The sequence below is a fragment of the Galeopterus variegatus genome, unplaced genomic scaffold (assembly GCF_000696425.1).
Source record: "Galeopterus variegatus unplaced genomic scaffold, G_variegatus-3.0.2 Scaffold5771, whole genome shotgun sequence".
Lineage (NCBI taxonomy): Eukaryota > Metazoa > Chordata > Mammalia > Dermoptera > Cynocephalidae > Galeopterus > Galeopterus variegatus.
In genome coordinates this window covers 14,340-38,048 of record NW_007731882.1, presented here as the reverse complement: position 1 = coordinate 38,048, position 23,709 = coordinate 14,340, and the positions used below count along the sequence as shown (strand labels likewise).

The 23,709-nt window shown below is 37.8% G+C and overlaps 1 protein-coding gene across 1 annotated transcript in view; it reads right to left on the bottom strand.

The window, feature by feature from the left end:
- Positions 1-23,709, bottom strand: part of FAM120C (family with sequence similarity 120C) — a 106,465-nt gene that overhangs the window by 73,712 nt on the left and 9,044 nt on the right. Inside the window, exons 3-5 of the mRNA XM_008589943.1 lie at positions 10,187-10,433; positions 8,227-8,309; positions 3,535-3,663 (exon numbers count right to left, since the gene is read on the bottom strand). Coding sequence (XP_008588165.1) covers positions 3,535-3,663; positions 8,227-8,309; positions 10,187-10,433 — 459 coding nt within the window. The remainder of the gene's footprint in view (positions 1-3,534; positions 3,664-8,226; positions 8,310-10,186; positions 10,434-23,709) is intronic.

Genomic DNA, 23,709 nt, shown 5'->3' with positions numbered 1-23,709 from the left:
GAAAAAGATAAAAGACAAAAAAAAAAAAAAAAAGAAAATCCCAAGATATCTAGAACTAATAAATGAGTTTAGAAAGGACACAGGATACAAAGTCAACACACAAAAATCAATCATAATTTTATGTATCAGCAACAAACCATTAGAAATTGAAATGAACAAAATAATATCCTTTACAATAAGTGCCTCAAATATGAAATACTTCAGTATGAATATAAAAAAACAATAACACCAAGGTCAAGGGTTCAGATCCCCATACTGGTCAGCTGCCAAAAACCACAAAAAACAAACAAAACAAACATGTACAGGACTTGTATACTAAAAGCCATAAAACTTTTAGAAGACCTCAATAAATAGAGAGGCATACTGTATTCACGGATTCAAAGACTCACCAAATTCACCTATATATTTAACACAATTCCAGTTAAAATCCCAGAAGGATTTCTTTTTTTTGTAGATATAGACGAGGTTATTCTAAAATTTATATGGAAAGGCAAATGAACTAAAATAGACAAAATAATATTAAAAAATAATAAAATCGGAGGAATCACTACCCAGTTTTAAGACTTACTATAAAGCTATATTAATCAAGACAGTGTGCTATTGGTGAAGAACAGACACATAGATCAATTGAACAGAATAAAGTCCAGAAATAGACCTACAAAAATATTGCCAATTGATTTTTGACAAAAGTTGCAAAGGCAATTCAATGGAAAAAGATAGTCTTCTCAACAAGCTGTGTTAAAACAATTACACATCCATACGAAAAAAAAAAAAAAAACCCTCACAGTTCACACAGAAATGAACTAAAAATGGATGATTTGTTCTAAAATGTAAAATGTAAAACTATAAAAACTTTAAAAGAAAACAGGAGAAAACTGTCATGCATGTAGTTATTAGGCAAAGAGTTCTTTGACATGACACCAAAAGCATGACCATAAAAGATAAAAATTAAAGAAAATGTGAAAACTTTGCTCAGCAAAAGATGCTGTTAAAAGTATTAAAAGACGGTCCGGCCCGTGGCTCACTCGGGAGAGTGTGGTGCTGATAACACCAAGGCCCCGGGTTCGGATCCCATATAGGGATGGCCAGTTCGCTCACTGGCTGAGCGTGGTGCTGACAACACCAAGTCAAGGGTTATGATCCCCTTACCGGTCATCTATAAAAAAAAAAAAAAAGTATTAAAACACAAACTATAGACCAGGAAAAACTATTTGCAAACAAATATCTGAAAAGGACTTATATGTAGAATACATAAAGAACTCTCAAAGCACAACAGTCAATAAACAAACAAATCAATTAAAAAAATAGGAAAAAGACTATTCATGAACAGACAATACACCAAAGAGGATATATGAATGGCATGTAAGCACAAGAAAAAAATGTCCATCATTAATCATTTGGGAAATGCAAAGTAAAACTATGATGAGCTGCCACTATGCACCTATTAGAATGACTATAAAAATTACTGACAATCTATTATACAACATGGTGACTATAGTTAGTAACAATATATTGTATTTTTTTTTTTTTTTGTCCTTTTTGAGACCAGCCGCACCGTGCTCAGCCAGTGAGCACTATGAGTGCACTGGTCATCCCTATATAGGATCCGAACCCACGGCGGGAGCACTGCTGCACTCCCAGCGCTGCACTCTCCCGAGTGCGCCACGGGCTCAGCCCTATATTGTATTCTTGAAAATTACTGAGAGTAGATTTTAAGTGTTCTCACTACAAAAAAATGAAAGTTGTATGTAAATTTATGCATATGTTAATTAACTCACTTTAGCCATTCCACAATGTATACATATTTCAAAACAACATGGGTAAATAATAAATATATACAATTTTTATTTGTGAATTAAAAAAATAAATTTAAAAAATACTGACAATAGCAAGTGCTGGTAAGGAATGGAACAGCTACTCTCGAAAATGGTTTGACAGGGTCTTATAAATTTAAACCATATGACCCAGAAATCCCACTGCTAGGTATTTACACTATGGAAATAAAGATTTATGTTCATACAAAAAAACCTGTACACAAATGTTTACAGCAGCTCTATTTATAATCACGAAAAATTAGAACCAACCTAAATACTCTTTAAAGGGTGAATGGATAAACAAACTGTGATACATCCACACAATGAATATTGCTCAGCAATAAAAAGGAATGAATTATTGATATATGTAACATGCAACAACCTAGAAGCATCTCAAAGGCATTATGTTGAATAAAAGAAGCCATTCTCAAAAAATTACATACTATATTATTCCATTCATGTTATATACTCTAGAAGACATAACTACAGTGACAGAGAACAGACTGGTGGTTGCCAGGGACTGGGGATGGGTTTGGGTGTTACTACAAAAAGCATGAGAGATTTTAGGGTACAACTGTTCTCTATACACGTTAAAAATTCATAGAACTGGGGCCGGCCCGGTGGCGCACTGGATAGTGCGCCGCTTGGGAAGCGTGGCGGCGCTCCCGCCCGAGGGTTCGGATCCCACATACAGACCGGTTCCCGCTCACTGGCTGAGCGAGGCGCGGGGGCAACGCCGAGGGTTGCGGTGCCATTGCCGGTCCCGGTCCGGTGCGGGGGCGACACTGAGGGTTGCGATCCGTTGCCGGACACGGAAAAAGACAAAAAAAAAAAAAATTCATAGAACTGGGCTGGCTGGTTAGCTAAGTTGGTTAGAGCAGCCTTGTAACACCAAGGTCAAGGGTTTGGTTCCCTGCACCAGCCAGCCAACAACAAAAAAATTTCATAGATCTGTATACACACATATGCAAAAGTCATTTTGACTGCATGTTAATTCAAAAAATGAAAGTGAAAAACCCAGAGTTGCAAGTCTAAATCAAATTGTTAAAAAATAAAACTAACTTATTTTCATAATTTTCAGTTTCATTTTGTAAGATAAAATCCCAGTCGAGGCTAGTTAGCTTGGTTGGCTACAGTGTGGTGCTGATAACACCAAGCAAGGTCTGGGGCTCAATCCTTATACAAGCCAGCCACCCAAAAAGAACAAAAAAATCCCAGTTGAGCACTTTTTCCACTATTAACAATAAAATTTTGATTCTTGTTTTATGTGGACTCATTTCAAGTAGTCTTTTTCATTACCTATTATCTTCCACTAAGCAAGACCTCCTCTATGTTAAAATATACATCAAAACCAAAAAAAAAAAAAGACTAGAAGGACACAAGCCAGAGTGTTAAATACATCAAGTTGTTTCTAGGTAACAAAATTGTTTTTGAGGGGGTAACAAGATTTTAAGTGACTCATTTTTTTTCTTTTCTAAATTTTCCAGAGTGGGCTTGTATTACTTTAATCATCAGTAGAAAAAAGGTAAAGAACCCTTGCAATCCAGGCCTAATAATGTTTTTTAAAGGAAAGTTTGGGGCTCTAGTCTGTTAAGCATGGAGAAGACAAGCAGATAGGAGGAGAGAAGTTAGGTGCCACAGAAAAGATTAGGAGACCTGCTGGTGTTGCTAGAGAAGGTAAGAAAACTGGCAACTCTTAGGAAGGGGAAGGCTAGCTCACCTGAGACTGTTTGAAAACATCCTTTCCAACCACATCTAGGTCTGAAGGGTCTTTGATGGAACTAACATACTCAGAAACAGCCTTGATGACCACATCACAGGGCGGAAGAACCAGCTGATGCGCTCGGACCTAGAAAAGGCAAGATGAGCAAAGGACACTGACATCAAAGATGGATCACTAAGAAATAGGGTGATGGGGGGTGAGATACATAATTCAAATTTAGTAAATCCACTGAGAGAGATAAAATACTTTCTTTAAAAATAATTTTCCGGTACTGGCCAGCCACCAAAAAAAATAAATAAATAAAATAATAATAATAATAATTTCCTCCTAATTTTAAGTACAGACCATTTGAAAAAGATCAAAAAGTATAAAGAGGTAAAAACATATCATCCATAATCCTCCTACAGAGATAACTACTGTTTTATGACACTGCCATAATTCATCAGTTTCCTTTCATGAGACCCTTTTGGTATTTAATACCAAAATTTAATACCAAATTTTTTTGGTATTAAAAGTATGTTGAAGAAAATATTTTTAAAAAGAATAATAAAAAGAAACAAACAAAAAAATAAAACAAAGAAATAAAAGAGAGAGAGAAAGAAAAAGTAATGTTGTAATGTGTGGACAATGTTTAGATCCTGATTTGAATTAACCACAGAAAGGCCTTTTTGAAACAATCAGGAAAATCTGAAAATAAACTGGATATTAAGATGACACCAAGAAATTAGTGTTAATTCAGTTAATTTTGTTAATGATGCCATTAGGCACCATGCATATGTAAGAAAATGCCCAAGTGTTTTAGAAATGCACACTGAAGAATATGGAAGTGAAAGGACTTGAGTTCCGGTGTTTGCTTTAAAATACATTATCAACAAAAACAACAAAACCCAGCAAGTGTGGCAAAATCTTGATAGCTGTTGGAACTGGAAGATGTTATAATGGTGAGCCTCTATATTATTATATTATTTTTCCTACTTTTTTGATGCTCAAAAAAAAATTTTTTTTTTTTTAAAAGATGACCGGTAAGGGGATCTTAACCCTTGACTTGGTGTTGTCAGCACCACGCTCAGCCAGTGAGCGAACCGGCCATCCCTATATGGGATCTGAACCCGGGGCCTTGGTGTTATCAGCACCGCACTCTACCGAGTGAGCCACGGGCCGGCCCGATGCTCAAAAATTTTAAAAAGAAAAAAAATTTTAATGCTATCATGAAATGTGGGTATGATCTGTTGCCCACTTTCTTTTTTTTTTTTTTCCTTTTTGTCTTTACTGACCGGTAACGGGATCGCAACCCTCGGTGTTGCGCCCACACAGTGCTCAGCCAGTGAGCGGGAACCGGTCTCCACATGGGATCCGAACCCTCGGCAGGAGCGCCGCTGTGCTCCCAAGCGGCACACTCTCCAGTGCGCCACCAGGCCGGCCCGCCCACTTTCCAATTATTTAATTACATGCTTCTTCAAACTGTAATTACTGAGTCAAAGGGTATAAACTTTTTAAAGCCTTTTGATATAGGCTGTTTTACCAAAAGGCTGTACCATTCATTCCTTTAACAAATATTTACTGCCTACTATGTGCCAGGCACCATCATAGGCACCAGGGACACAGCGGTGAACAAGAAAGACAAAAATTCCTGCTCTCACGGGAGCTTAAATTCTAGTGTAGGTTTTTCGAGACTGGGTGAGGGGAGTCAAATAAACCAAGTAAATAAGCAAAATTTATAGTGTGCTTGATGTAGATAAGTGCTATGGCGAAAATGTAAGTAGAGAAGGGGCTAGGGAATGCAAGTAGGCATATGGTGTTTGTGTGGGTGCACATGTGCATATAATTTTAAATAAGGTGATCAGAAAAGGCCTCACTGAGATAATGACATTTAAGGAAACCTTTAGGAGTGAGGAAATAGCTATGTGGGGGGAAAAAGCATTCCAAGGAGAGGGAATGGCAAGTGCAAAGGTAAAGAAAATGTGGTATATGTGCACAATGGAATACTATTCAGTCATAAAAAAATAATAATAATGAAATCCTGTCATTTGCATCAACATGGATGAACCTGGAGGTCATTATGGTAAGTGAAGTGAGCCAGGCACAGAAACAAATACCATATGATCTCACTCGTATGTGGAATCTAAAAAAGCTCATCTCATAGAAGGAGAGAGTAGAGTTGTGGTTGCCAGAGACTGAGAGGGGATAGTCAATGGGTATAAAGTTACAGTTAGATAGGAGAAATAAGTTCTGGTGTGCTCTTGCGCAGAAGGGTGATTAAAATTGTGTGGTATACAAAATAGCTAGAAGAGAGGATTTTGAATGTTCTCACCACAAAGAAACAGTGAATGTTTGAGATGATAGAAATGTTAAATACCCTGATTTGATCATTACACAATATATACATTATCCAAACATCTCACTGTATCCCATAAATAGGTACAATAATTATGTGTCAATAAATAAAATTTAAAACAGAAAGAAAAGAAAGATGAGATCAGAGATATAACAGGGGGCCAGACAGCATAGGGCTTTGCAGGCATGGTAAGGACTGGGTAAGTGATGTGAAGAGCCACTGGAGGATTTTGAATAGAGAAGTAACATGATCTGAATCAGTTTTTTTTTTTTTTTTTCCTCTCAGGATCACTGCTGTTATATTGAGAACAGCTGGAGGTGGGGAGAGAGTATAAGCAGAAGACCAACAGTTAGTAAGCTAATATAATAATCTAGGCAAGAAATAATGGTGGCTTGACCTGGGCAGTTGCAGTAAAAATGGTGTGAAATGGATATATTTTGAAGGGAGAGCTGATGGGATTTGCTGACAGGTGAGATGTGGGGTGTGACAAAGACAGACAGAAGTCAGGATGGCCCCAAGGTTTTTAGCCTGAGAAACTGGAAGGATAAAGTTGCTAATGAAAATGAGGAAGGCTGTGGAGAGGAGCAGGTTTAGGAGAAAGATTTGGAGTTTCTATTTGGATATATTAGTTTGAGATGCCTATTAGATATGTAAATGAAGATGTTTAGTAGGCAGTTAGATATTAGAGTCTGGAGTTCTGGGAGAAGTCAGAGCTGGATACATAAATTTAGGAGTCATAAATGGACAGATAGTATTTAAAGTCATGAGTCTAGGGCTGGCTAGCTGGCTCATTTGGTTACAGCTTGATGTTATAAGACCAAGGTCAAGGGTTTGGATCTCTATACCAGACAGCCACCAAAAATAAAAACAAAAATCAAACAAAAAAAGAACAACAACAACAAAAAAAAGAAAATAAAGTCATGAGACTGGATAAGATCAATCATGTGTGTAGACAGAATAGAGAAGGGAACCAGGATGGAACTCTGGTACACTCCACAGTTGAGAAGTTAAGGGCTGACCAGTTAGCTCAGTTGGTTACAGCGTGGTGTCATAACACCAAGGTCAAGCGTTTGGACTCCCATACTGGCCAGCTGCATGCCCCCCCTCAAAAAAAAAGGAAAAAAAAAGAAGAGGACAAGGAAGTAGCAAAGGAGCTTGAGAAGCAGCAGTCAGCAAGGTAGGAGGAAACCAGGAGAGAGTGTTGCCCGTAAAGCCAAGGAACGGGGTAAGCAACTGTGTCAAATGCCGATTGGTCAAATAAAATGAAAACTGAGAGCTGGGCCCTGAGTTTATTAACTTGAAGGTCATTGATGACCTTGTCAAGGGCAATTTCAGCAAATCAGATTGAAGAGAGAACAGAGGAAGAGGACAGTAAGTAGCTCAAAGCATAGACAACTCTTTAGAGGAGTTTGCTTAAGAAGAAATATGGAGCAGCAGCTTGGGTAGGAGAAGTGAGGTCAAGAGTGTATCATTTTTATAATGACCATGCATGATAGTATTATCGTCCCCACTTTATAGATAAGAAAACTGAGATTTTATTTTTTTTAAGATGGATGCATGCTTATACATCTGATGGGAAAGAGCCAATGAAGAGAAGAAAACTGATGATGCAGGAGAAAGACGGGGAGAATTGCTGAGCTGATGCCCTTAAGTTGGTAAGAGGGGATGGGATCTAATGTAAGTGGGGGGACAGGTCACCCACAGTTAAGAGGCAGGCAGAACATGTGGGCACAAAGATACATGCAGGTGAGATGAAGAGGGGGTGGGAGCTTATGAAAGTCCTCTTCCCATTTCTTCCATTTTCTCAGTGAAATAGGAAGGTCATGAACTGAGAGTAAGCAAATGAAGAAAAGGTATTAGAGGCTTGAGAAGAGACGAGAAGGTATAAAACAGTTGTTTAGGAGAGCAAAAAACTAGGGAAATATAATACAAATCACCAACTTACACTACCACCAGAAGCTTATGTGGGTATCGGTCTTGCCATAGCCATGATAGTAGTGGGTAGAATTTTTCAATATTTGCTAAACTGTTAACAAAAATCACACTGCTCATTTAGTTTACATGTCTTATCACTAGTGAGGTTGAACATCTGATCATATTATTGGCCACTGTATTTCCTCTTTTGTGAATTTTCTATTCCTGTCCTTTGCTCATTATTTCATTACTGGGGTATTAGTATTTTTCTTTATAACTTTGGAAGAATTCTTAAGATATTAAGGGTATTGATCATAACAAATTTTTATCTCTAAGTATGTGAAATATTTCAAATCTAATGAAAGATTATTATTCATTCAAAACTCCCATCAAAACCTGATGTTCCCTAATCTGTATAGGCAGGAAATGGGGCACATTACCTTAAGTGATGCAAGAGGATGTTCTGGTCCCAAGAGGCTCCAGTGAAAAGCAGCCAGGTCCTCATCTGGGAGAATGTGGTTACCTACAAAGTACATTTGTCATTTATTGACTGTACAAATGTTTTCTTAGAATCTCCAGGCCATGAAAGGGGTCCTGGGAGAGAAAATGATCAAATAATTCGCATAGGTCTATATGCTTAATGTAATAATTGCAGTAGTAATAAATACAGTTGATTACCTACTATGGATCACATGCATTATATGTATCATCTTTATAATGATGGTACATGATAGTATTATTGTCCCCATTTTATAGATAAGAAAACTGAGGTTCAGACAAGTTTGGTGACTTGGCCCAAGGTAGGCTGGTTAATAAAGGCCCACACCAGGGCAAGAAGCTAGAACTGTCTGACTCCAAAGCCCATACTATTACCTATTATCACCTAATCATGCTGCTTTTATAATAGCAGCCTCCAATTACTGCTTGCCTAATAAGTGCTGGGCATTTTATATATCTCATTTCATTTAACCTTATCAAATAACACTATGAGGTATTATTATTCCCATTTCACAGATTAGGAAACTGAAACCAAGGAGGTGTGACTTTGGTGATTTGCTCAAGGTCTAATTCCAAAACTTGTGCTGACTCCATTAGATTATCCAAACTCATGTCCTTTGGGATTACAGAGCAGAGGTCACACCCAAGACAGGATATTAACCTTCATGTTGTCAGTACTTGAAAATCCAACTCAAAACATAACCAGCTCTCTGCAGTTTACTTTGAAATACTTCTTAAAAAAATATATTGATGGGGGCCGGCCCGGTGGCGCACTGCTACAGTGCGCCGCTTGGGAGCGTGGTGGCGCTCCCGCCGAGGGTTCGGATCCCACATACAGACTGGTTCCCGCTCACTGGCTGAGCGAGGTGCGGGAGCAACACCGAGGGTTGCGATCCCGTTGCCGGTCCCGGTCCGGTACGGGGGCGACACTGAGGGTTGCGATCCGTTGCCGGACACGGAAAAAGACAAAAAAAAGGAAAAAAAAAAATATATATATATTGATGGATGGATAGAGGAATGAATAGATATATGATAAAGCAAGCAGTCATGCACTGCACAATGACGTTTCATTCAACGACAAACCACATATACAACAGTGGTCCCATAAGATTATAATGGGGCTAAATAATTTATTCTATGTTTAGATACACAAATACCTACCATTGTGTTACAACTGCCCACTGTATTCAATACAGTAACATGCTGTACAGATTTGTAGCCTAGGACAACAGGCTATACCATATAGGCTAGGTGTGGAGTAGTCTGTACCATCTAGGTTTGTGTAAATACACTCTATGATGTTCATACAACAACAAAATCATTTAACGGTGCATTTCTCAGAATGTATCCCCATTGTTAAGTGACATATGACTGTATAGTAAAATATCAGTGGCAGAACATAGGTAGTGGATATAGGGTTTTCACTGCAAAATTCTTTTAATTTTGCTGTATGCTTAAAATTTTTCAAAATAAAATATTAGTATAAAAGAAACTAAGAGAAAAACATAATGAACAATTTGTGTTCCTGATCTAAATTTAAACACTGGAGAAGAAATGCTAATGCTCTGAGTGGGGAACCGAAATTGTCTAGGGCTGGCAAAACATTTGGCCTAAAATGGTACTCTGCATAAGACAGGTATAAATCGTAGCAAAAGAAAAAGTTTTACAAGAGTCGAAATAATGTTTTGGAATATCCTGTAGCACTCCATAAGACAAACATGCTCAGTTTTAGTTTGGTCTACTAATAAGCCTCCAAAAGCCTGCTGGTTCTCCCCAGGGCAGTTTGGCATGAGGACTTTAAAAAGATAAATCCAATGAAAGGCTAAATCACTCAGGTCCTCATCTCTTAACACTGAATAGGAAATTTACCAACCACTGGATGGTAGTCTTTGGACTACCTACCTAGCAGTGCAGCAAATATGGGAAAATTCATCCGCTTTAGGCCCAGTTGCTTGGCCACCTCCTGCATCAGGAACTGGTTGGTAGTGAGGTTCTTCCCATTCCAGCTCAGCTTCAGAGCATGGGAACTGTAGTAAGAGGGAATATTGTAGAGAGCATACTCGGAGTCATGGGCAAGAAGGCCATGGAAGCCATTTTCCCTGAAAAAAGCCACCACTTCCAAATGGTGGTCTTCAAGGCTCTGAAAGACCTAGGAGAGAAGAAGAGAAGAATATGTCATGCCACAGAAGCTGATCTGAATTTTGTTAGAAGTCAGGAAGGTTAGTAACTAAATTTTATAGTTTGGTGAAATTTAAGATTATATGTGGCTGAACACAACATCCTTTAAAAAAAAAAAAAAAAACACAAAAAACAAAAACTCTCTCCCAGCATAGAATCTGATTATTTCTACAAACACAGTTTTATACATGTGTTCATTAAAATACCCTATCGTTTTTGACTCTTTTCATGTAATTTGGCCTGAGACTCTTCAAAATTGGAATATTGAAATTAATATGGTATATATTACTTTAAGTTTTTACTTCAAACAATAACAGAAGATAACTTTGTTAGAAAGATAATAAAACTATTATGAATATTTATTGCTCAGCATCTACTATGTGGTATGCATATTTTATATACATTTCTCATCAGGAGAACAACCACGGCAAGGTACATAAAGATGAAAAGACTTAGATGTGGAAATATACACAGAAATCTTTTTAAAAAGTCCTCCTTGCTTTTTTTCTTAGGAGTACCTTAGACCGCAGGGCACCCAACTAGGGCACTTCCAACAGACAGAGGTTAGTAACTTCACCCCATTTTAGAAACAGGGAAACTAAGGCTGCATAAGGTTGGCTCCTCCCAAAGTTGCATAATGAGTGATAGACAGGATTCAAACCCAGACTGATCTGACTCCAGAATGCACACTTTCTATTGTACCAGGCTTTATCCTGGAGAGCAGTATTTTTTATGTAATAGAGGCAGACTGTTAAGTACCCTTCCTGTATACGCCCTATTGCTGCACTTGAAGCATACTGAAATTATCTGTGTACTAGTATCACCAGAGTAAGTTCCTTGACTGGAGAGACTTTATCTCTGTATTACTGGCTCCCTCATAAGACCTGGTACATTGTAATATTAATAATAATGGCTAAAGGATACTGAATATGTACTATGTGCTAAGCAATGTTTCAAATACTTTATATGCATTAACTCATTTAATACAACAACCTTATGAAGCCATAACTATTATTATTTTCCCCATTTTATATTATTATCTCCAAGGCCATGTGGCTTGAAGGAGCAAAGCCCAGATTCTGGTTCTAGAGCCTGTGGACCTTGATAATTTTGTTGAATTCAACTGACCTATTTTTCATTTAGGTTGTAAAGGAATGATAGTTTTTAGAGTCTAACAGGAGTTTCAATGCATTAAACTTTTGCTAAGCTATGGAAAAAGAGTCTAGTCACAATTGATAGTCATGTCACACATTAGGTCACACAAGGAGAGGGACACTGGTAAGCAGATAGTGAAGCAAGGCTGTATTTGTCTGATATCCAGGCAAAGGAACCAAAAAGTATCACAACATACTTACGCCTAGAGTTATGATTTACTCCTGATGTGTCAGGGTAGGAGTGTAGTTTTATGTCGTCCCCTGGTGATAGTTTCTTCCAGCATACCTCTCATACAAGTCGCTGTTGAGGTCCATCTACCTTCTACTAAGCATAGTACTAAGTGTGACATGTTATCTCCCATCATCACAAACTGACTATGTAGGCATTATAAGCCCCATTTTACAGATGAGTAAACTGAGGCACCGAGAAGTAAGGTTCCATGCTCAGAGCCACAGAGCTGGGAGGAAATAGCAACCTGGGTTAGACTGACACCAAAGTCCACGCTCTTTTCACTATATAACAAATAACCTTTAGCTGGTCTGAAGTGACTATGCCATCACCCAAGTGATTTCAACTCCAGAAAGCCAAGAACTAGTGATTTTTAACTATCTGGTGGCTCTTAAAACACTAATAATATAAATCACAATCCCTGTGAGAGTTTTTTCAAACTACAATCCTGGGCCTCACCTCAGATCTTCTGAAAAAATTTCCTGAGTGTGATCCAAACACCTATATTTCAAAATAGTTTCCAGTAGGTTCTGATGCACACCCCAGCTAAGAACCACTGAATTAATCCAATTACTCATTTTACTGCTTAGGTTACTGAGGCCTAGAGAGAAAAAATTACTTGACGTGGTTAGCTAGCTAATTTGTAGCAGAACCAAGATTAGGACAAAAGTCTCATGATTCCAGGTACAGGGCTTCTTTCACTACATATTCTGGAGTAGATAATGGAAAACAATAGAATAAGAATCTCATGAATCTCTTAAAATTCCCCAACATCCCACTCCTACAAGACTAGTTTCCTAACTACCTGTTTCCAAGATTACCCCTGCTTCCCTGTCTTTGCTCACTTGGTTTCCCTACCTAGAATGCCTTACTACCTCTTTCCCAATGTTCCAAATACTTTCCATAGGCCTACCACCTCTTAGATAAATTCTTTGATAATTTCCCTCCTCTTCACTCTTATAGCACTGAGACAGATTACACAGTAGCAGAACTAATTTGACAATACCATCATTTCCAAGTTTTAATATCAAAGGTTCTATCTTACTCTTGTGTGTATCCTCCATAGTCTTAATCATGTCCTTCCAAGGACAGAGAGTAAGGAGTTGACTCGTACAGAATAGTAAAGAAAGGCCTACTGAGGTTGTGAAAATGAAAAGCAGCCCTGGCAAATGAAAGGGCACCATCACTTCAGCATTTGACTTCTACATCAGATGTATTGAAGTCACTGGGAAAAAAGTCTACCTGGATTACAGGTTACCCACAGCTCAAATAGCAAAGTAATATTAGGTATCAATTAAGTACCTACTATGTACCAGGCACTGTTCAAAATCAACCTCACGTCCACTAACCTTGCAATAACATCATGAGGCATTATTATTCTCCACTTTACAAATAAGGAATCAATGAGGCTCTGAGGTTAGAGAACTTGACCCAAATCACACAGCTAAAAAGTGAAGCTAGCCAATAAGTACATAAAATGATGCTCAACATCATTAGTCATTACAGAAATGCCAATCAAAACCACAAAGAGAAACCAATTAATGCCAACTAGGATGACTATAATTTAAAAAATGGGAAATAGGGCCAGCCTGTGGCTCACTTGGGAGAGTGTGGTGCTGATAATACCAAGGCCACAGGTTCGGATCCCTACATAGGGATGGCTGGTTTGCTCACTTCTGAGAGCATGGTGCTGACACCACCAAGTCAAGGGTTAAGATCCCCTTACCGGTCATCTTTTTTTAAAAAAATTAAAAAATTAAAAAATAATAAATAAATAAATAATGGAAAATAACAAGTGTTGGCAAGGATGTAGAGAAATTGGAATCCTCATACATTGCTGGTGGGAATGTAAAATGGTGCAGCCACTTTGAAAAACAGTCTGGGAGGTCCTCAAATGATTAAACAGAGTTATCAAATGATCTAGCAGTTCCTCTCCTGGGTATATACCCAAGAGAACTGAAATGCTACATTCACATAAAAACTCGTACATGAATATTCATAGCAGCCTTATTCATAATAGCCAAAAAGTGGAAACAACCCAAACGCTCAACTAATGGATGGATTTTTAAAAATGTGGTATATCCATATAAGGGACTATTTATTACTTAGCCATATAAAGGAACAAAGTACGGATTCATGCTACAATGTGAATAAACCTTGAAAACATTATGCTCAGTGAAGTAAGCCAGTCACAAAAGACCACATATTGTCTGATTCCTTTTATATGAAATGTCCAGAATAGGTAAACCCATAGAGTTAGAAAAATAGATTAATGGCTGCCAGGGATTGGGGAGAAGAGGGAATGAGGAGTAACTGCTAGCAGGTACTGGGTTTCCTTTGGAGGTTATAAAAATGTTTTGGAATTAGATAGTGGTGATAGTTGCTCAACTCTATGAATATACTAAACCCTACTAAATTATATACTTTAAAATGGTAAATTTTATGGTATATAAATTATATCTCAATTTTTTAAAAGCAGAGCTGGGATCCAAATTCAGCTCTGTTGACAAAGCCCAAGCTCCCTAACCCTCAATTCAAGGTTTTTTTATTATGGAAAAATTTAAACATCCAAAGGTAAAGAGAATAGCTTACCTAATGAACCCCCATGACAGCATTACCCAGTTTCAACTATTACTAACAATGTCATTTTTGTTTCATCTACCTTGCCCCTCTCTTTTAATGGTATTTTTGATATATTTCTATGGAAATTAAAGAAACACATAAATTTACCATCGTAACCATTTTTAAGTGTACAGTTAAGGATATTCACATTGTTCTGCAACATATCTCCAGAACTTCTTCATCTTGCAAATCTGAAACTCCATAGCTATTAAACAACTCTCCTTTCCCCCTTCCCCAGCCCCTGGCAACCACCATTCTACTTTCTGTTTCTGAGTTTGACTACTCCAGATACCTCACATAAGTGGAATCATATAGTCTTTTGTCCTTTTGTGACTGGCTTATTTCACTGAGCATAATGTCCTTGAGGTTCATCCATATCATAGCATGTTAACAAGGTTTCTTTCCCTTTTTTTTTTTTTTCTTTTTTGTCTTTTTTCGTGACTGGCAACGGATCGCAACCCTCAGTGTCGCACCCGTACCGGACCGGGACCGGCAACGGAATCGCAACCCTCGGCGTTGCGCCCGCACCTCGCTCAGCCAGTGAGCGGCCGGTCTGTATGTGGGATCCGAACCCTCGGCAGGAGCATCGCCGCGCTCCCAAGCGGCTCACTGTAGCAATGCGCCACCGGGCCGGCCCCTACCTTTTAAGACTGAATAATATTCTGTTGAATGAATATACCACATTTTGTTTATCCATTCATCCTTGATGGGCATTTGGGTTGCTTCCAACTATTGGTTTTCACGAATAGTGCTGCTATGAACATGGGTGTGCAAATAATTCTTCCAGATCCTGCTTTCAATTCTTTTAGATATACACCCAGAAGTAGAATTGCTGGATCATATGGTAGTTCTATTTTTAATTTTTTGAGAAACCTGCATACATTTTCTATAGCAGTTGCATCATTTTACAACCTCACCAACAATGAACAAGGGTTCCAACTTCTCCACAACTTTGTTAACAATTTGTGTGTGTATGTGTGAGTTTTTTTTTTTTGTAGTAGCCATCCTAATGGTGTGAAGTGATAAATCACTGTGATTTTGGATTTGCATTTTTCTGATTTGTGATGTTGAGCATCTTTTCATTTTTCATTCTGGCATATTTCAAAGCAAATTCCATATATTAAATCACTCACGTATAAATACCTCATTATTTATCTCTCAGAGATAAGGACTTAAAAAATAACATAACCACAATACCATTATTGCACCCAACAAACTCAACAATAACTTCTTAATATCACAATATCCAGATCCTGTTCTATTTTACGATTGCCCCAAAAATATCTTTTGGTGGGTGGTTTTTAAAATCAGGATCCAAATAGGGTCCACATGCTGCATTTGGTTGGTATGGCTCTTAAGTATCTAATTTATAGCAGGTTCCCCTTCCCTTCATTTAAAGTCATTTATTTGTTGAAAAAACCATACCTCATGTTTTAAATTACAAAAGTAATATAGATTATTTAACAAATGGTGTTGGGATAACTGGAGAGTCATTTAAGAAGAAAAGAATGAACCTATCCCTCACACTTTAACCAGAATAATCATAAAAATAATAGAAGACTCTATGGGGGAAATTTCATATAATCTCAGAGTGGGGAAAGTTTAAGAGAAAATCCAGCAAGACAAAAAGAAACACATCAATCCTCTTGACTATGCAAAAATCAAACATTTCCATAGCATGAATGCATAAATGATAGACCGATGAATAAGAAAAAAAATCAAACATTTTCGCTTGGGAAAAGCCAATGTTAACTCAAAAGAAAAATGAGAAAGTGCAAAAATATTTGCAACTCAGTACAGAGGGCTAATTTCCTTAACAGAGAAGAAGGGCAAAAACCTAACAATCCAAGAGAACATTTCACAAAAAAGGAAACACAAATAGACCTTAAGTGTATAAAAAGATGATCAACACACTCATGATAAGAGAACTGAAAATTAAAATACTGAAACATGGTATTTCACCTATAAGATTAGCAAATAGCATATTGGTGAGGGAACCAGGCAGTTACAAATATTGCTGGAAGGGGAAGAAATGGTAAAATCTCTAGGGAAATCGATTTGGCAAGATCTTTCAAAATTATAAATGCACATACCCTTTGACCCAGAAATTCTGCCTCTAGGGATTTATCTTTTAGATATGTAAAGCACTTGGAACAACAATGCAAGTGCTTAAGTGTGAACAACTGCTTTACAAGTATACAAAATATTCACTGCAGCATTATTTGTAATAGTTGAAGACTGGAAACAACCTAATTAATTGCCCATCAATAAGGGATTACTTAAATAAATTATAATATATGCACACATGGAATAGTGTGGAACCATAAAAAATAAAGACAAAGTTCTATGCACACATGTGGAAAAATTACCAAGATATATTAAATGATAAAAGCAAGGTATAGAACATTATGTACAGTATGCTACTATTTGTGTTTTTTAAAAGGTTTATTTTGTGTGTAATATGTATGGGAGTACTTCAAAAAGTTCATGGAAAAATATATTAAAAGACAATAAAAATCTTTCCTTGAACTTTTTAAATTACTCTTGTATATGTATAATATGCATATATATATAATATATATATTTATGTGTGTTTGCTTTTATATGCATAGTACCATTGGAAGAATACACAACAAACAAAATATTGGCTATCTTCAGGGAGGAGAACCTAGTGGCTGGGGACAGGAGTGGAACAGAAATTTTTTTTTTTTAACCATATATCCTTATGTATCTTTTGAATTTTTGTACCATGAATTGCGATATTTATTCAAAAGATAAATCATGGCTGAATAAAAGCAGAACATATGCAGAGAAAAAAAAATATATATATATATATATATAAAACAATATAGTAGAGTGCACAGTGAAAAGTAATAGCTTTTTTGGGCCGACCCTGTGGCGCACTCGGGAGCGCGCAGCAGCACTCCCGCCGCGGGTTCAGATCCTATATAGGGATGGCCAGTGCACTCACTGGCTGAGCCCGGTGGTGCGGCTGGTCACAAAAAAGACAAAAAAAAAAAAAAAGAAAGAAAGAAAAGTAATAGCTTTTTACCCCCATTCCATGGAGGATAAGTGCTGTTCTTGGCTCCTCCCCTGAAGAGTCTGATTCAGTAGGTCTAGGGTCAAGTTACAAATCTATTTTTACCAAGAACCCCAGATGATTCTCATGATGAAGCAAGTTTAAGAAACAGCTCTCCAGTCAGATCACACAGCATGGCAATTTATTCCTAGCAAAATACAATCTAGAGTGACTGATGGCCTTTAAATCCTGGCCAAGGCAAAGAGAAATAGTCTTCCAGCCACAATGACCCTCAGAATAGTGAGTGCCCTGGCTCCATTTATATGTTTATGATAACAGCTACCACGTGTAAGCACAAGGACTCCAGTGCCTGCCCTGAAGTGGTCCAGTTTAGTTGCTAACCTTGCAATTTTCCAGGAGGGTAAAATAATTTAGGAGGGATTAAACCATAACATACCCAAACAACTAATCAGAAAAGCAGCACGTTTGAGTTTTAAAGAAAGTGAGAGTTGAGATTCTGAACAACTATCTATAGTTTTTAATTGCTGCTTCACTGTTCAGTTCAATGAATACGAATTGAGGGCTTACTATGTACCAGGACGCAGACAGCAGCGAATGAGTACGACAGTTAAACAAGTGTGATAAGTTATGAGCACAGGTTGCTATGGGAACACAGAGGAAAGGTACCTAACCAGTCAGTGGGGTAATGCTCTTTAGAAGAAGAGACATCTATAAAACTCAGGGGAAAATAGCTCTCTGAGACAAAATAAATGTCTCATTTCCAACCACAAGTAGTCTAAAGCAGTGGCTTTCAAACTATGCCTCCCCAAACCAGGATTTGGGTAGGCAGAGATTGGACCAAATAACCAGAAAGGGTCGGTATCCCTACTTTCTCTTCAACCTGAGCTCATATTCCTCATTTTATATATTTCATATTTTGGCCTTTTTTGAAATATTTCATTTGAAGAATATTTGCTACTAACAACAACCAGGAGTATTAATCACTAGAATGTAAGGTTCAAGAAGGCTGGGATTTTTCTTTTGTTTTGTTCAGTGCTGTATCTCCAGTACATAAACGTTTGCACAGAGTAGGCAACTAATAAACTATTCCAACTTTCAACCAATATTTACTGAGCCAAACACTGATACATGCCAGACACTGATCTTGGTGTGGGGATACAGCAGTGAACAAGAGACAAAAATCCCTACCCTCATGGAGCTGACATTGCAGTGATTAAGATACACACTGGGCTAAGCAATTTAAGACCTATCTCATTTATCCTTCTAACCCTGTGAAATGGGAATTATATCATTAATCCCCCCCTCCTTTTTTTAAACAGAGAAAACTGAAGCTTGGAAAATTTAAATAACTTACCCCAAATCACACAACTAACAATATGGCAGAACTTGGGTTGAAGCCAGTTAGGTCTGACTTTAAAATAATGCTCTTTCCATCAAATATGTTGTTTCTGAAATAAAGGCAGCTGGAAACCTGCGATTACGCTAATCTCTTATCAACTCACAAGTAATGAAATGAACACACGGACATAAAGAACAACTAGATTATGAGCTCATTAATGGCAGAATTATGTTTACAGCCATCTGTGTCTCTAGCACCCTGCCTGGACCATAGAAACAGTTTAATAAATGTTTGTTATTGAAAGTAACTTCTAGCCAGAGGCAATACTTTCTGACCTCTGCAATACTGGACTTCCTCCAGCTTGTCCCACAATCTGTTGGGATACTAGCCTCACTCCCATCTACCACAGTAAAATACACCAAAGTGGTATCTGACTCAGGCAGGTTTCTGTGGTCCACCTTCTCTACCTGTTCTCAATTCTAAGGCAAAAAGAAATCAGAGACGACAAGGAAGCATCATCTTATAAGAAAATTCAAGGGGGCGGAGATAGATTATGTATAAGTCTGCTTTAGCAACAAAAATATATACAACTTACATATCAAAACAAACTGCAAGGCCTATGTGGCTTTAAGTCTAACTGCTGAATAATTAGACTGAAGCTACTGCTGATGCAAATATGCATCACTACGCAATGTGGCATTCAACAAATCATTAAGAGACTAAATTGATAATCACAAAGCTAAAGAATCATGTATAAAAAGAATGGCAACAATCAAAAACCACAGCCAGTTCAAGGCAACACTAACAAAGTGACCTTTCCTCCCAACTGCAGCAATTTCAATCACCTACATGCACATATGGTAGAGCACTTTCATGAAATATAGCAATCAAGCTGGAGATAGAGTACTGACCCAGTGTTCTGTACACACTATTAAGGTGTTAATTTTAATTTGTAACTACCCAATTTTAGTACCTTTAATTACTCCCAGGGTGCCAGGAACAAGCCCATTTCTATAGGTGAAACTTTCTGTCATGTGTAAGAACCAAAGGAAAAATTAAGATTTTTATCTGTTGTGGCTCATCCGTGAGCTGGAAACTATACTTTGAGACTAACTTTTGTAATCAGTGTATACAGCAGGAGCCTTGGCATCCAATGGACCTATGCTCAAACTGAAGTTGTAGGGACAAGTCATGGGCAAGTTACTTACCTTCTTCATCTGTAAAATGGAGATTTAGCTAATTCCTACCCAATTGTAAGATTCAGAAATTATTTATATAAAATACCCGGCACACAGGCTCTGAAACAGTAGTTATGAAATAAATCTATTCAACAGAGATGAAGTCTATAGTCTGCTGTCTGGAGGGCCACAGAAATCATTAAGGACAAGATACCAAAATAGGCACTTGGTCTACACAAAGCAAATCTTCATGACTGAAAAGTCAAAAGCCATGATGAAAGGTTTCCTTAGGAATAAGAGAACAAGAGTCCAAGGGAGCTTCTGAGTTACCTTGGAAAGGAAGACAGGAACTGCAGAGTAGATAATGATGGCAAGAAATTTCTGAGTCCTTGAGCTGGGGGCTGCAAATGTTTACAGGGGGTGGGCAGCTAACATGAGTTAATGAAGCGGGTTAAGAAAAATCAACTTCCATAAATGTAATTTTCTTTCACTAAACTATGCTGTGGGTTTACCAATAGATACATGCAAGATATTGAGTTTACATTTTGAATTAAAAACCCAAGTTAAAAGCCAGGAAATTTTGATTACTTTTTTTTTGTAGTTTATTCTCCTTTGATTTGGAACTGGAGGCCTGATGCCTTTATGTGCCAAGAGGTCAATGTTAGGCCTCATATTTTTGTGTTATAATATGCAGTACGGAATTTAGCCTCGAATCCTTTCACTGGGAGTGATTAATTTGATCCTGTTTCATAATGGAAAACAGATATTCAGAAATGTAGGCATTTCCAAACACAGACTTTTACATAATGTTTTTTATAATTAGGGTAACTACTCCCAAAATATTTGTAGAATTCTGGTATTTCAATGACATCATGCTTCATTTTAAGTACTATAGCATGGTATTCAGCATTTCTACTGTAGCTTTCCTTCACACCATCAACGAGAAAGGCTAACTGAACAATACTAGTTCATTTTCATAAAATATGATGTCAGAGGACCTTCTCTGGAATTCAACACACAACTCCACAACTGTGGGAATGTAATTCAGGCCATCCCTTTCATTTCCTGGAAACCAATTTCAGCAAAGGAAAGTCAGCCAGTTTATCTCTTGCCAAGTGAGTTTCCCAAAGGCATAATTTTGCTAGGAACAAGCAAATATAATCATATATTTGTGAAGGTATTTCTGAACACTGCTTTTATTCAGTGTCTAGATGAGTCGTAAAGTCAAACAAATCAAATATTTTATTTCAATCTTTGCAGGTGCACTAAATGCCCTTTGGATGCCAAACAAGTTAATTTTTTGCAGTATCTTGAGTACCGTGCCTCAACTAAGCCAAGCAATCTCTACATAATAGGGCAGATTTTCAGAACATGCACCTGTTAATTTACCAAGTGACATATTCAACTGTGTTTGGTGCAAACCACAATGTTAATTACTAGTTCCTAACCTGATTAATTTTGAACTTTTTAGCACAAAGTGAATCCTAAGGAGTGATACAACAAACAGCTTTAAGTACCTGGAAAGTGTTTCTGCTTCAAATTGAAGTTTCCTAAGCACAACAGTAACACTAATTATTACAGAAGCACTATCTGTAGTCATATTTACTAATTTTGACCAACTGGTATTAAAAATTTCAAGACTTTTCTTAACAAACAAAATACAGGTATTTCCATATGTACAGGTATTTTCATATGTGACAAGGCTGCAAGTCCAAAAGAGATAACATCAAAATCCTTAACACATGAATTATATCTAGGTGCAGTGGTTCTCAAACTTTAATATGTACTAGAATCAGCTGGAGGGCTTTGTTAAAACAGATTGACGAGCTACACCCAGTTTCTGATTCAGTAGGTTTGTGGGAGGGCCTGAGAATTTGCATTTCTAACAGGTTTCCAGGTGGTACAGTGCTGTTGGTCAAGGACCATACTTTGAGGCATATAGCTAAGGGATAGCTATGTGGGTGGTATTTATATCTGTTGTAACCAGCTGTTATCTAACACCTCACAAATAATTTAACTTCTCCTACCATTGCAATTGCTCATGATGTAATTTCTGCTACTCGACAGACACTCTTTTATTAAACTACCACTTACAAAAGGCTTCCAAGACATGGCAATTTTTTCATTTAATACATAATTGCATTTCATGGCAGCATCACTTATTCTACCTGTATTCAAAATCACAGCCTGTCGAAATTCCAATCCCTTTTTAAAGTTTTTATTTCAGCACTCCATCATTTTTGTATACAGGTCACATTTCTTACAACGGTTTACTTTTAAATGATAAACTGCAGTCTTTCAACAGACATTTTATTTAGATATATAAGAAAATCCATCAATTCCATAAATAAATGGGCTCTCTTCTGTTTTCCTTTAAAAATGTGATCTCCTTGCATAATTTTTTTTCACTTTGCACAGAAGTGGGTACAAGAAATATTTCACTTTCATCAAAACTACTATTAAATGGGCCGGCCCATGGCTCACTCGGTAGAGTGCGGTGCTGAAAACACCAAGGCCGTGGGTTTGGATCCCATATAGGGATGGCCGGTTAGCTCACTGGGTGAGCGTGGTGCTGACAACACCAAGTCAAGGGTTAAGATCCCCTTACCGGTCATCTTTTAAAAAAAAAACAAAAAAAAAACTACTATTAAAAAAAAGTACAAGCACATCGACGGTGTTTTAGTTATCTATTTCTATGTAACAAATTAACCCAAAACCTTCATTGCTTAAAACAACATTTATCATCTCATAGTATCTGTGGGCATTACTTAGCTGGGTCCTCTGGCTCAGAGTCTCTCACAGTCTGCAATAAAGGTGTCAGCTGGGATTGCAGTCATCTCAAGGCTTGACTGGGGAAGGATCTGCTTCCAAACTCACTCATGTGGCTGTGGCAGGATTCAGTTCCTTGCGGGTTGTTGGAATGAGGGCATTGGTTCCTCACTGGCTGTTGGTAAGTGGCTGCCCTTAGCTTCTTGTCATGTGGGCTTCTCCATAGGGCAGCTCACAACATGGCAGCTTGCTTCATCAGAGCAATTTAGCAAGAAGAGCAAGTGAGCAAGTGAGAGAGAGAGAGAAAGAAGAGAGAGAAAAGAAAAAGGAGAGAGAGAGAGAGAAGGGAGAGAGAGGAAAGAGAGAGAAAGAAGAGAGGAAAGAAAGGACAGAGGGAAAGAAAGAGAAAGGAGAGAGGAAAGAAAGAAGAGAAGAAAAAGAGACGAAAGAAAGAAAGGAGAGAGGAAAGAAAGAAGAGAGCGAAAGGAAAGAAGAGAAGAAAAAGAAAGGAGAGGAAAGAAAGAAAGAAAGAAAGGAGAGAGGAAAGAAAAAGAGAAGAGAGAGAAAGAAGAGAGAGGGAGAGAGAGAGAAAGGAGAGAGGAAAGAAAGAAAAAAGGAGAGAGGAAAGAAAGAAGAGAAGAAAAAGAAAGGAGAGGAAAGAAGGAAAGAAAGGAGAGAGAGAGGAGAGGAGAGAGAGAGAGAGAAGAGAGGAAAGAAAGAAGAGAGAGGGAGAGAGAAAGGAGAGAGGAAAGAAAGAAAAAAGGAGAGAGAGAAAGAGAGAGAGGAAAGAAAGGAGAGAGAAGAGAGAAAGAAAGGAGAGGAAAGAAAGAAAAGAGACAACAGGAAAGAAAGGGGGGGAGAGGGAGAGAGGGAGAGAGGCGGATAGGGGGGGGGGGGGGGGGGGGGGGGGGGGGGG